This window comes from Misgurnus anguillicaudatus, chromosome 21 (assembly GCF_027580225.2).
Source record: "Misgurnus anguillicaudatus chromosome 21, ASM2758022v2, whole genome shotgun sequence".
Lineage (NCBI taxonomy): Eukaryota > Metazoa > Chordata > Actinopteri > Cypriniformes > Cobitidae > Misgurnus > Misgurnus anguillicaudatus.
In genome coordinates this window covers 25342229-25357524 of record NC_073357.2, presented here as the reverse complement: position 1 = coordinate 25357524, position 15296 = coordinate 25342229, and the positions used below count along the sequence as shown (strand labels likewise).

At 38.1% G+C, this 15296-nt stretch overlaps 1 protein-coding gene across 1 annotated transcript in view; it reads right to left on the bottom strand.

The window, feature by feature from the left end:
* The window catches only part of fgf11a (fibroblast growth factor 11a), a 107694-nt gene that overhangs the window by 29573 nt on the left and 62825 nt on the right, over positions 1-15296 (bottom strand). The window contains exon 2 of the mRNA XM_055198715.2: positions 13172-13282. Within this exon, the coding sequence (XP_055054690.1) occupies positions 13172-13282 (111 nt within the window). The remainder of the gene's footprint in view (positions 1-13171; positions 13283-15296) is intronic.

Genomic DNA, 15296 nt, shown 5'->3' with positions numbered 1-15296 from the left:
GATGTGGAGCCGGTGTGCTGCCATTATAGATTATGTACAATTTATAGTGACATTTACATTGAAAGAGCACCTATTTCGTTGCTAAAAACAATGCTATTTTGTGTATTTGGTATAATATAAAGTGTTTCCGTGGTTTATGGTTAAAATAACAAATCATTTTCCACATATTGTACATTTTCACTCTGTTCATATAATGCACGAATTTGAAAAGCTCTGATCGAGTCCCTGATTGGCCAGCTAATTTGTACGTTGTGATTGTGACGTCAGCCGGAAGCGGGAGTTATGAATTATGATAATGTCGATCTTTTCTACATCACCAATCCCAGGAAGTAAACTGTTGCCTACAATCCGTGTTTATGTTGTAGTCCAAGAAAAGAGATTTACTTTGCAGACGATAACTCACATTGTGGGGTTTGTACCTTTTGCATATAGTTAAGTAAGGAATAATTGACGACGTGCCGTTGAATTATTAGAAAAATAATGCACACCCGAGGTGGTGCACGATGTGAAGCGTAGCATGAACGTATGCCTTATTTTTCAATAATTCAACGGCCCGGAGTCAATTATTCCGCTTAAACTATGGTTACCACACCTCAAGACATCGATCACATTATATACTTAAAGGGATTCGTCCGGTTTTTGTACTTAAATCGCTATTGTAAGTAGGACTATTTCTTCCGCGTCCCATCCAACAGCTCTTTTGCTTGTTCCAAAATTGTATTTTAAAGCTGGCAATGGAGGCTTGAACCGTTGATAGCATTCTAATGCAGTTATTAATGAGGGTATTAGAAAGAGAGCAAGAGCGACAGAGAGAAGAAAGAAAATAATTGCACACCCCAGAACGTTCATCAGCCAATCAGATTCAAGCATTCAACGGACGCATAGTATAACATGTACTAATACACACTTACACACCAAATGAAATGTAAAATGTGAATTAAGATAATTGGTGCTCTTTAAGAAAATAAAATCTGTCAAGATTCTCCTTATGTGTGTGCTGCAACCAGATTTCATTATTGGCCAGGATTTATAAAAATCCTGTAGTGTGAGTTCAGCTTTAGTTGTGATCCTGTCTTTTAAACACTAACAGCTCATCTGAGATGCGTGCATCTCTTTTCAAAGGTACTGTACGTGTCTTGACTCACATTTCAACATCAGTTCATCTTTATTCACCACATATGCTCCTTAAGTGGCTACTATGATGAAATACATCTAAGAACAAAAGGTTGGCATCCATATTTCTCACTGACAGAAGATGCAAGATACCATTCAATGCCATTGCGAGGTTATCAGTCACTTTGTTTACATGTACACCAATAATGCTATTATTTCCAATAATCAGAGTAAGCACTTAAAGGCAGGGTGCATGATCTCTGAAAGACAATGTTGACATTTGCAATCACCTGAACAAACAAACCCCCACCCCAATAGAATCTGGACTCGCCCCACACATACGCAACCCAGGCAACGATGTTGGTTAGTAGACACGCCCCTTACTGCTGATTGACTGCAAGCATGTTTTGGTAGTCGGCCCGACTCCCTTTTCCAAAGTGTTTTTACGCACCCCGCCTTTAATCGCAGTAAGCTGGAGCTAATCTTTTCACCCTGTTTACATGCAGTTTTAATTTTCTGATTATTCGTTAATGATTGTTCTTATTCACACACACAGCCCAATGCAGAGCACAAATGATGAACTCGCATATATTGTACACTGTTTCAATTTACTTACATTAAATGACAAACACGTTCTTATGGACGTATTTCATTATTCGGTGATGAAGACAGAAATATTATGACAGTGCTTGTAATGGTCTACGCTGCTGTTGTGTTATTTGAGCTGTTTCTGGATAAAGGCAGACGTCGTGTTGACGGAGTTAAGAAAAAACATCCTAATGTCAAGTTTAAAATGAATTTGCGCTTAAGGTGCATGAAAAAAACACACGTGCACATCAGGTATAGATGCGATTAAAGTGTTTACATGGCTGCATACTGCAATTGAAAACGGTGTACACCACCTGTTTTAATACGATTATACTTGGTGCGATTATGAGCTCATTGCATTATTTTTTATCAAAGAATTGTGTTTACATGAGGTAAAGTATAATTGCAATATTGCGAAAAGCCCATTATAATCGCATTATGGTAACGTGGCCATTGTCAACGTTTGTAAATGTTGCAGTCACCTCTGATACTTTGCAGCGTGTGTTTGGCCTCTGTGAATCTCTTTATTCATCTAGGTCATTGCACAAGTCACTTTAAATCCCCCCCCCCCACATTTCATTAATTTCCTGTAGGTGAAGATGAACTGTAAGTGTAGCAATATATCTTAATAAAGAGAATGAAATCTATATGCAAAGAAACCATCTCATCTGATTGCTTCTCTTGTACATTACCTCTTATTTCTGCTCAAGTGGAAATACTTGAGCAGGGATGAAATGCACAGTCAGGTCAAGATGTTCACTGGCTGAAGATGAGGAGTTTCCACACATATACAGGGAGAGTCTCATCATTTCTCTCCTACATTTTGTTCATTAAGACATTACATAATCAACTCTGAATATGGTAATGAAAGGAGCAGAGCCAGTCTGCCAGTCTGTGTCCCCTCTTCTCCAAGGGGGGACATACTGTGATGGAGCACCTATCACTGCCATAGCAGCTGTTCTTTTCGTTCTGTGCCATCTGGGAACCTGGTACTAATCTGTGTAGAAACTTAAAAGTTTGAGTAAATAAATTAAGAAAAAACTGTTGTACTGTAACTTGAAGTAGACGAATTGGAGAAAATAACATAAGATTAACTATTACATTACCAGCTTTCCAAACAAGAAAGAGATTACTAACCTTTTTACATCTTATTCTTTGTGATTCACTTTGTGACCTGGTCACAATATTTATTGAATACAACCTTATCTAGTTTTATATAAGGTCTTGTCTCAGTCTCAAACCATTTTTGGACTTAGTTTTAGACCAAGAGGACTTTATTTCATACCGCGGTCAGGACCACAACTGTAGGGATATCACAAAATTGATGGAATTGGTCACAAAATTGAATCAGAATTACGGTATTTTTTTACATCATTAATGTGATTGGATATACAACTACAGTCACTGTAAAAAAAATGCAGCATTTTTGTCAAATCAACATATATTCTATGTAACTTTAACTTAACAAATTAAGTTTCTCTTATTTGATTTCTTTTGTTACTCCTGTGCCAGAAATGTTGACAAAATTAATACAAACAACCTCAAAATCCAAGATATAATTGATAAAAGTACTTGTATGAGACCTTGTTTTTAAATTATAATATATTAGATAATTAAGCAGTATCACAAGAGCAAGAAAGCTGTTTTTATAAACATGACCACAATTGCAAATGGTGATTTTATTTAAAAATTACCAAAAAAGTTAATATTAAGTGACTTATCTCACGGAGTGACTTTTTGAGGGCGGAACTAAAAGTGATGGAGATTGGTTCCGCCCGGACCGTAATCCTCAAACACCGGTTACTTCCGGGAACTCCGGGAAAGAAATCAGGGCTTCATCGATCGCAGGTGTGTCAACGAGCGTGGCGATCGCGGATTGGACAATGTGAAGAGGAGGAGAAGTATAAAGAGAGCCTCAGAAACGTCAGATGTCGCAGTTTATTCTAGCCGATCCGACGATTGAGTTGGAGTGTTTGCCCTGTCGGTTGGAAGAGAGGAGAGAGAAGCGTTCAATCCACTCAGTGTAGCACACCCAGGGTGAAACATCTTACCTGAACTTACCTGTGCGGTGACACCAGCGGAGGCAGTGTTCGGCCCAACGCAGCAGCTTTCGAGCCGCATCTTTGTCAGCCTTTTGAAGCCCCAGAAAAGGTTAACGCCTGACTTCCATCTCCCCAAAGGTCTGTGAGTTACATCTACTTCCTGTTCCTCTGTATATTCACCGTAAGCCCACCGCCAAAGATAGCCTGTTGTGTTATACTTACCCTATGCCCAAGCTAAAGCCAGCATATTGTTTTGTACGCCCGCCTGTACGTCCAAGTGAAGCCCCAGTTACCTTCATGTACTTACCCTATGCCCAAGCTAAAGCCAGCATATCGTGTTGTACCCCTACCTATAAGCCCAAGTGAAGACCCAGTTACCTTCAATGTACTTACCTTATGCCAAAAGCTAAAGCCAGCATATTGTGTTGTACGCCCGCCTGTACGTCCAAGTGAAGCCCCAGTTACCTTCATGTATTTACCATATGCCCAAAGCTAAAGCCAGCATATCGTGTTGTACCCCTACCTATAAGCCCAAGTGAAGACCCACTTACTTTCAATGTACTTACCCTATGCTAAAAGTTAAAGCCAGCACATTGTGTTATACACCTACCTGTATGCCCGAAGGAGCCCCCGGTTGCCTTTTCGATATATTTACTGTATTGCATACTTACCTGTGATTCAAGTGAAGATCCAGTGGCCTCTCTGTCTCCCATTAGTATACGGTCCTGTTATACTTACCTGTCTGCTCCAGTGTAGATCTGGCGGATCCCTTCTGAAGCGCCTACCTGTACATCGACCTGTTGCCCAGGATTCATCAACTGCAGAAATCCTCCATACCTCCACCAGGACGGTGTAAGGTAGATCTCGGCAGCCAACGTACAGCCCCACCTGGATCTGGACGATCAGGAGTGCAACCCGCTGGGCCGTTTCGGAGCTCGACACGTGTGACCACAGGTACGCATCGCACATTCAAAATCTCAATACTTACCACCTGTATCCCTCACGCCCAGGAAAGGAGAGGGCCCTGGACGGTCTCCCTGCAAGCCAGAACAAAGGGGCACTTGTGAATAAGCTGATTGTCGTCGCAAAGCTAGAAGTAAAGAGGAGGGGAGGACCTATCTGAGGTCTCCCGCGACGGAGTCCAAGAGACTCGAGACTGTTACTCTCCAACCGGAGAGTTGGATTTTAGCCTCCCTTTCCCCTGCCCCTTACCCCTTTTAAGTCATTTAATAAAGTTTGTTTTAATTATACTTACACTCTCTGTGTGTTTGGTCATTGGGGTGCTCTTGGGACCTCCTCGAGGTGGAAACTAGGAAGGGGCGAAACTCACAACATCTGTGGTCCGCTCCGACCTGTGACACTTACATTTTAGACAATTTTTTAAACTTTTAAGTTTTGCACTTGCATTTTGGCATTAAAAACCGTTCCAAACAAATCCATATCAGCTTCTTAGTTTGTTTAAATTTGTTAATGCTTGAGTATTTTTGTTTTCACAGTAAACTAATACCTAAAAAATACATTTTAACTGCAATTATATTTTACTGTTATTTTATAAAAAGTTAAAGTACACTGTAAGGAATGATACGCTGGATTTACTTAAAAATATAGTGCATCATTTTTGCATCCATTTTTTAAGTAAGTTTTTTAATTACATAAATTGCTTAAAATTCCTTGTAATACTTAAAAAATGATGCACTATATTTTTAAGTGAATCCAGCCTTTATTTTTTTCAGTGTAGGGCTTTGTCGTAGGGCTGGGCGATTTGACCTAAAATCAAAACCTCGGTTAATCTAACATTTGACATCGGTTACGATTAATAAACGATTATTTTTTTGCCTCATAGTTCACTGACAAGGTTGGAAAGTTTAGGGCACACCTTAAATCAGCCTGCAATGCAATTATTCACATTTTTCCCAAAATAACTGCATTACTGAAAAATATTAAATAGACTTAACTCTATGCAGATGTTGCATGTCATTATGTACAATTGATGAAACTTTCAGAATGGGAAGTTTGAACCAAAGAATCATACAACCCCCATGACTAATTATAGACATCAGATACATACATAATAAGTTGTATCCAGATAGCATATTGTAATGAGATGAGTAGGGCAAAATACATAGTTGACTGTATCATTTACACGTTTCTTGTATTCAATCCATTTTTTCTTAACTGGGCACTGATGTCTAAGACATTTATTCTCATCTGTAATGCTTTTGGTGTTAGACTAGAAGTTCTCCCGTTCTCTCTCTCCGTCATCTCTGAAGTGTCTAATTAAACTGACGCGGGCGCGTCTTTTCGCGGTTTTGAGTGAGTGAGATGTGATGACATACCCGGGCTGCTTAGAGACCCATCGGTAGATTAAACTGAGCGCGTGTGCGGTAAAAAAAACCCGACCGCGCATTCCGTATTTTTGTCACAGGTGGCTGCACATTCGCGAGTACTTCTTAAAATAAAGTACTGTGCTTCTTTTGGGCACTAGATGATCCTGCTGCTCAGTTAAACAGTGTTTGAGTTCTCCTCCATGTTTCGCTGTGCCACTGACAGGACGGGGCGGAGTTACGCAACATCACACGCAGCAGTTTGTTTTTAAAGGGAAAGTATTAACAGGATTAAAAACCGAAATAACCGACATGATAAAATAATGTCGGTTAGAGGTTCTGAATTTCGGTTTCGGTTATTTTTCGATTAATCGCCCAGCCCTACTTTGTCGATTCTTCCTATTGTTTTGAATTTGAAAAGTGCCCTTGTCTTGGTTTTCACGTGTTCTCGCCCTGCTTAGGTCTTGGTCTCAACCCCTCAAAGTCTTGGTCTTGTCTTTGTTTAGGTGGTTTTGACTACAACACTAATGATATTTAAATGCATCCAATTGTGGATGATAAAGTCACGGTCAGAGCTTCTGTGGTAAGAAGAGATTACGAGAAGATACGTTTTTCCTGGCACAGTCCTATTTATCAACACCTTTCCTGGAGTCCATATGTGAAAAATTGTGTTTGGTTTATTACTTCTTTCCTGAAGAAGTTTCATCAGTCATGTGAGAACAGACTACTGTAACTAGGGTGACCAGGCATCCCAGTTTAACGAGGTGTGTCCCAACAATCCTTTTAAAACTGTACATTTCATCTCATTGGCATTTATCTTAGAAAAATTGATTCTAAGTGTTCTTCTAGCTGCTGTTATGTACAGTATAGAGGGGGAAAGTTGGGCATCTTTGCAAGTTTTTGGACAAAAAGACAATAAGCTAAATAGCAGTTTATTTATATCTCTGCACTTTATTTGCACTGTAATTTTTATGCACTCCCTCTTTGAGTTAGAAAGAACCACTCCCAACAACATGTGGCTTGAAGACTTGTCTGACCAGGGGGTCACCAGTTAGCAGTCTGAATCCAAACCTCATATGCAGAATACAAGACATAATGGTTAAAAACATTTGACCGTTTCTGCAATTTAAAATAAAGACCATGTTAACGCAGCAGAGCTGTGCATTCGCTAAATAGGGTATTGATGATAGTTCATGTTCCATACTGTATATAGGTTAATAAAATGTAATAATAATCTGCTAAAACATTATCAGCAAATTGCAAGAAACCCCTTAAGAAAACTCTTGTGACAGTAGTGCTATTATAATTACAGTTGTCTTCTTAACTTAAGGGGTTTCTTTGTAAATATCTGTGAGCCGTCAACTTTCTCAGATCTCTCCATTGTGTTTAAGAGCAATTGAAATCAAACATCAGTAGTAACCATGTAGCTGTACCTCCAAGTTTAAACTGTTTTGTATTTGAGTTTATCGATAAGGGCACAATGATAAACGATTTGTAAAAACCATTTATTGCTAGAATTAAAAAATCATTGTAACCAGCTATGAATCAAACCACGTTAATTATTTATTCTCTCTCATTGCTGATTTGGTGGTTTTGATAAGTAATTAGCATACACTGCAGTGTGATGCATAAAGTGCAGCTTCACAGCGACCCCTTCATGGCTTAATGAGAGGACACACCTCTAACCTGACCTCAAAGAGAGAGAGAAATGTTTAGATTTGTCTGTCAATATTTCCTTTACTGATTCTTGACTTTCTTGACCTCATAACACAGAAAATGATCACAGATGTCTTATAAACACATGCACGCACAAAGATGTTTGTACAGCTATCTTTGTGAGGACCAGTATTGTGCATTGTTACATTAAAAAAGTAATTAAAGTTACTAGTTACTTCCCACAAATAGTAACTGAGTTAGTAACTGCGTTACATCATTAGTAAAGTAAATAATTACCAGGGAAAGTAACTAATGTTTTAAAAAAAAGTTCGAATAAATAACTTGGATGCCCCCAATATTAAATATGTTAAATGAATGAAATGGACACTAAAGAGAAACCACAAATTTTGTGGCAGCATGCCACAATGTGAGGTGCTTCATTAGATGAGAATTACTTGCCAGCGACGTGGAGAGACTCTTTTTCTTTGGCATGAGTTGCACATTACATAAACATTCTTGCCTTTTACCTCAACGAGGGAAAGTATTATACTTTAAGTTTGTCAAGTTTGCCTGTAAGTGCTTTCGGACGGGGGGCCCACAACAGCAGCAGCACCCGCTGTTCATGGAGAAGAGAGAACGATATGTGCTTTCACGTCAGTTTCTAACCAAGCCAGAAACGTCGCTAGTCGCTTTTTCCGGAAAAAAAGTTGCTAAAGGTGTCCAGAAAGTTGTAAAAGTTGCCAAGTTGGCAACACTGCTCAGACTATGCATGTGTTTGTGGGTGAACAAACACAAGCATCACTCTGCCTCTACTTGGCTAACGATCAATTGAAGCCAATCATCATCAACTATGTGGTTGTCTCCCACCCCCTCTAACATACACTCCAATCATCATCAGTTATGTGTCCCACCCCCAACACATTGTAGGACATTGCAGGTCCTACTATTTGGCTGAAAGCCTATTCGGATGAAAATCGCTTCAGTGAGATTAATTATAGTGACGCACAGCATTGTATTGTCAGTAATGGTAACGGCATTATAACGGGGCAAACAGTAATTCATTTGATTACTCATTACTGAAAAAAGCAACGCCATTAGTAACACTGTTTATTTTTAATGCCCTTGTTCCCATCACTGAAGAGGACACTTAGATATAATGCACTTCTACACTCATAAACTGCAATTCACCGACTGGCCGCTAGAGACAGGAGTCAATCCCATTGACCCCCCCCCATGTTAAAATGACCAATTTTACAGCAGAAATACATATGTATACAGCTTGGTACACATTTGGTTTATATAGCTAATTTTGCAACTATGCCTTTATGGCAACTATGAGGGGGTGATTTTTTTTGTACCTCATCTGTTTAAATTATATTAAGCATTAAGTTCTGCATAATTAAGGTGACAGATAAATAACTTTAGTGACGGATGAATTGCCGCTGCTGTCACTATAGTCAAGCTAGGCGGACATGGTTTCAGCAACCAAGCACTTCAGCTCCACCCACGTTCCGACACTTTGCCCATTTTCAGTTATCCGCGAGTGATCCATGGTGACGCATTGCCAGATGGTGACGGCAGGCACTGCCAACTTTAGGCTTCAGAAAAGCTCTTCACAAACTTACAGGTGACATCACGGATACGTCTATTTTTACTATCTATGGTTCTAACCTTTTTTTTTTTTGTGCAATTTTTGCTTTTTTTCAACCCCATTTTTGGTTATTTACGCAACTCTCTACCACTGAGCTATAGACAGTTTCATCAGTAACAACATAAACAAGCGGCTTTCGCAAAACACACGTAACTTGGTAAACTCCGCTAAGAATAAATAACAACAAAGTCCTTTTAAAGTAGTTTATGTAACAAGCAAAATGAACAACACATCGATTACCTAGGAAACCAAAACATTTGTTATTTTCGACGAGATATTTGTTCAAGAGTTCAGTTTAGCAACTAGTCAGACCATTAAACAAACAGAAACCGGAAGTAAAGTTCAGACCAGACACGTAATCACGTCACCGTACGTGCGTCCAATTAAACTGTCTATACATAAGCAAATTTTCATTTAGTGTCTTGTATGCCATTTGGTTTACAAGGACACTTGTAAACCACATTTGTAAACCACATTTACTGCAATCAAACTGTAAACCACATTTATCATATCCTCGTAAACCACATATACCTAAACACACACACACAGTATTAGTAGTAGCCCTAATTTGCAGTATAATGGCAAATTGTAAGTTACCACCACAATTTCAACTTGATCACAGTTCAGTGCACAATCCTTGATAATATAGCCATAAAAGCTAGACAGTGATCACACAGCATTGCCCCTTCATCTCGCTTCACCTTTAAAAAAAGACACATTTTAAGTAGCACCATAAAAAGTTATTTAACTTTCACACTGTCTCAAACACCAACCACACAGCTGTTCCCAGATGGTCTCTCTCTGTCAAACCCACTGCAGCGAACGCACACTTGCACAATATCTGACACACACCTCACCCTCTCCGAATCAGCCAGCAGCTCACTGTTAAATTACTTTTTCAAGATTTATGGATGAAAACCCTTACGAAAATCCTTTTATCGACTGGCATAACGCTTTAGTCTCACAAAGTTTTTCTAGACATCTGCAGTAAAGTGTGGAAAAACCTTTTGGGATTTGACTGTTTTGTTTATTACTTTCTCATATTAAAAAGACATTACAGGGCATCTGTTTTGCTGTGCTCAGAAATGCGTCTCATGAGAAAAAGATGTAATTTATGAGGAGAATGCTGCATTTTTGAGGAGAACCTATACTGTACATTAAGATTGGAATTATCCCATGGGGCAAAAGAAAAAACTGAATCAGATATCTTTAATATCTCAATTGTTTCTCTGAGACCACAGTGTAATCTAAAAGATAGCAAACAAAGGCTTCTAATTAAGGTCGCCATGTGTCTCAATTTTTTATCCCGTGAAATAAAGACTTTGTAACCTTGCGTGCCTCTGGCCACTTTCAATGTGGCAAAATAAGAGCCACTAAAGGGACCCAAGCATGTACCCATCATTTCTCTTTCAGCAGTCAAGAGAACATAAACATTTTTAATAAGACTGTCAGACGTTCCACCATATCTCCAATTGTATTACCCCAACGCTACGTGCCTCCTCTGGAGCTTTAGATAAGATCTCAGCAATGCCTCAGACTATGGTAAGATTTGCCAAGGTACCAAATGCTGTGAAATTAAACTTATCAATTTTATTGTGAACTCAAGCATTTATCTTCCATTTTTGTCCAGGACCAATTATTGGAGCCATTCTAGATACATTAAATAAATTCATAATCTAAATTAGTTTTTTACTCCATTAACAGTTGCCTCATTGGTGTCTGACTTTGCTTCTCTTAGGTTTAGTCATTTCTGAAAGTTAATCCTACAATTAACCATTACTAAGATCTCAATTAAAGCGATTGTTCACTGAAAAAAAAAAATTTCCTGTTCATTTACTCATCACCAGGCTATCCAAGATATGGTCCTTGGTGATTTATAAAATGCAAGGCCTGTCTGCTGCAGCAAAAAAATGACAGAAACAAGCAACCCAAAATTGAGACACAGCTTCTGATTATATATTTAGGTCTTATGAAGTAAAACAATTGTTTTGTTCAATAAAACAAATATTCATTTTAAACATTATTGGACAGGGTTTAAGCCTAGTCCCAGACCAACTTAAATGTTAGCGTTGTCTTGATCGAAAACAACTTGCTCTAATATATCTTAAAATATATCAGTTCAAGTGTTGTGTCTCAAGATGCACACCATGTTTATGTCTAAATTATGTTTTGAAAACTAACTTAAATATCCTAATTTAACTAAGGCCTAGTCCAAGTTTAAGATAATCCCTGTCTGGGAAACCACCCCTATAACCTGTAATCCATAGCCTCAGGCTAACAGTCCTCAAAAGCGTTCAAAAGAGCCTTCATTAGACCAAACTTTTCATTTTTAGGTTAACTATCACTTTAATTCTTCTGAACTATATACTAGAGTGACCTCTGATGTGAGCTAAACACAGTGTGGAAAGGACAATGCACATACAGCGCAGTATCTGTCTGATGTAGATGCTTTGGTGCTGTGACAAAGGCAGTACAGCAAAGTTTCACAAAGCAAAAACAAGAAAGAGAAAAAAAGATCTAGCTAAAATTGGCATACGTTGATATTTGTTTCCAATTATAATATCTAAAGGCCGCCACACATGATAATCAGGCCAAATTTGGATTGATTTTCCCCGCTTTACGACAATCAAGTCCAGATTGTCTTTGTGGTTGAACCAATTATCTTATCAGATTTTCCTGCGGTCCGTTAAGAGTGAATGAATCTGCTCAGAAGCACATCGGAGGCGCTCCAATCACAAATGTTCAACATGTTGAATGTTTACGATCAAAATTCTGTTGTGTGGGGGGAACCCTGATGAAAAATGCGCGCACGCACGCTGTAGATTGTCATGTTAAACGAAAAGATACCCTATCAGAAAGCGAGTTGATGAAAGACGAAACGTAACAATAACCGTCATGGTGTGCAGCAAGCACAGTCCAAAATGAGATGGACTTCATAAAGCAGTCCACATTATTAAAGGGGACATTTCACAAGACTTTTTAAGATGCCAAATAAATCTCTGGTTTCCTTAGAGTACATTTGGGAAGTTCTAGCTCAAAATATCATATAGATCATTTATTATAGCATGTTAAAATTGCCACTTTGTAGGTTTGAGCAAAAATGTGCTGTTTTGGGTGTGTCATTTTAAATTCAAATAAGCTGATATCTGCACTGAATAGCAGTGCCGTGGTTCGAAAGTGCAGATTAAGGGTCGGTATTATCCTCTTCTGACATCACAGGGGGAGCCAAATTTCTAATTTTTTTCATATGCTTGCAGAGAATGGTTTACTAAAACGAATTTACTGGGTCGACCTTATTCACATTTTCTAGGTTTATGGACCCAAGGCACTGTGGACCCAATTATACTGTAGCACTTAAACATGAGAAAAGTCAAATTTTCATGATATGTCCCCTTTAATGCAATTTCTTTATGTTTGTCACCCGTCATGTTTGTTCACTGTGCAGTCACATTTGACTGCTAGAGACATCACAAGATTTCCTATGTTCTCAGTGGAGACTGACATTGTTTGTGAAGAGAATCTGATGATGTGAGTGCTGTTATGATCACATAGCAGCAGTTCACACACTATAGGAACAAAACTGTTAAACTGTAGATTTTTTGTCATCATATTTGTGGTCTCACACATTTAAAAAATCTGATAAGATTTTTTTTTTAATTTAGTGTTGCCATAGCTTAATGTATATGATAGCAAGATCAGATAAAGTATTTTTGAAGACCTTGCAACAAGTGTTCAATACATTTGAGGGCCCGTAGCCCTAAATGCCCTCATTTTTGCAAAGAACCAAATGCACTTACAGAAGGAGCTGCTTTCGTCCTTTGTGCCGTCCAGGGTGCCATCGGGTAACATCTGCAGGTAGAAGCCATGACGACAAAACAGACGAGTGACGATGCCTTTGAGCTGAGGTTCTGAGAGAGAAAGAGAGAGAGAGAGAGAGAGAGAGAGAGAGAGAGAGAGAGTTAGATAGATAGATAGATTCATAAAACATGCTGTATTATATGTGTGCTTAAAATGGCAGAATTAAAACAGACTCACTAACAAACACAAACCAGCCAAAACATCTTTATATTGCCACAGCTTACCTAAAAGACTTTCAGCCTTAAACAGCAAAAATTACAAGCATTACTTGCTTACAAAGCATATTAGCAAGACGAGACATTGTTTCTGTCTGCACATGAACTGTGATGTTGGGAACAAAACATTCAGTGCCTCTTATATTCTTCTTAAAGTTTACAGCACAAACATAACCAACATAAAAAGAGTTCAATGGATTTGTTATGTAACACATTTTAAGCTTAAAGAAAAAGTAAAATCAAACAAAGCAAAATATAAAGATGTTGACAGTCAAACACTGCAAAATTAGTATAAACAGCCATAATATTTTCACCACAAACATGTCACCAGTGCCGCTACTAGCCATTTCGTTGCCCTAACCATAATTCCTTTATGATGCCCCCCACCTCGACCCGAGAAAAAACATTTTGTTTACTTTTTATTACCAAACATATAACTCAATACCAACACAATGAGCCCTATTTTAACGATCTAAGCGCATAGTCTAAAGCGCAGTCTAAACAGGCGTGTCCGATTCCACTTTTGCTAATTTAACGACAGAAAAAAATGGTTTGTTCCCAGAGTGCATGGTCAAAAGGGTTGTTCCTATTCCTGTAATGAGTAATGGGTGTGTTTTGGGAAAAAAAATCTGCCAATGGAATAAGAAAAATTTTCTTGAATTAAGTGTTTATGAAAAATTTCTTATTCCATTGGCAGGTTTTTTTTGCTTGTTTTAAGCAGTAATTTATTTATAGTTTATATTTTTTGTCTAAAAACTAGACTTATTTTCCTAGGTCATTTTGCTCATCAAGAAAATACATCTTAATTTAAAGGTGCATTGTGTAAATTTTAGCGGCATCTAGTGGTGAAGTTGCGAATTGCAACCAACGGCTCAGTCCATTGCCCAACCCTTGCTTTTGAAATGCATAAAGAAGCTACGATAGCCATCACCAAACAAACCTTAGTAAAAAGGTTTGTCCATTAAGGGCTTCTGTAGAAAGATAGCAGCACAAAATGGCGACTTCCATGTAAGGGGACCCTCGGTGTATGTAGATAAAAACGTCTTATTCATAACGGTTCATTTTAACAGGTCTTTATACACCACTGATAATATAGTTTTGTATATTATTTTGCATTTCTTTCAAGAGATCCTTCTAAAAATTACACACTGCACCTTTAAGAATTTTTAGATATTTTTTTAATGAAAACAAGATGAAAATACTAAGTAAGAAAGTCAAGTATAGTCTGCTGCATGATTTACATGCACAAATTAAGTTTAATTTATGGCTGTGTTGTTGGCTATGTTGTATTTTTTTTTGTGAATCACGTTATAAATCTAGACAGCATGCAAAGGAAAGCACTGTGCTAGCAGAAACATGCCCTTAATTTATCCAGACTGTTTGATCAATTTGTATAATTCTACTGTTTATACATTTATTTTCCCATGAGTTTGGATTTTAACAAATTAAATGTTGTATAATGTTTCAGTTTTACGTATAGTTTAATTAATTATGTTATGAGGTAATTAATTCTTTTCATATTCAGCTGTACTAAGACCTCAAAAAATATAAGCGTTTAATGACATCAATATTTATTATGACCTGGAAAAACAGAGAGATAAACAAAGACAGAACTGTTGCTATTATTGTTGCGCAAGAAATAAAACTGGGCTGTGACCACTATCAAAAAATATTAGCATACTATTCTCTGAAGTGCTCCTGTATACCTCAGTGGTAGTAGAGCATAGTGCAAAACGTCACAGGTTTGAACCAAGGGCACACACATGCATGTATACCTTGTAATGCACTGTAAGTCGCTTTGGATAAAAGTGTTTGACAAATGCATAAATGTTAATGAAGTACCTTGGAA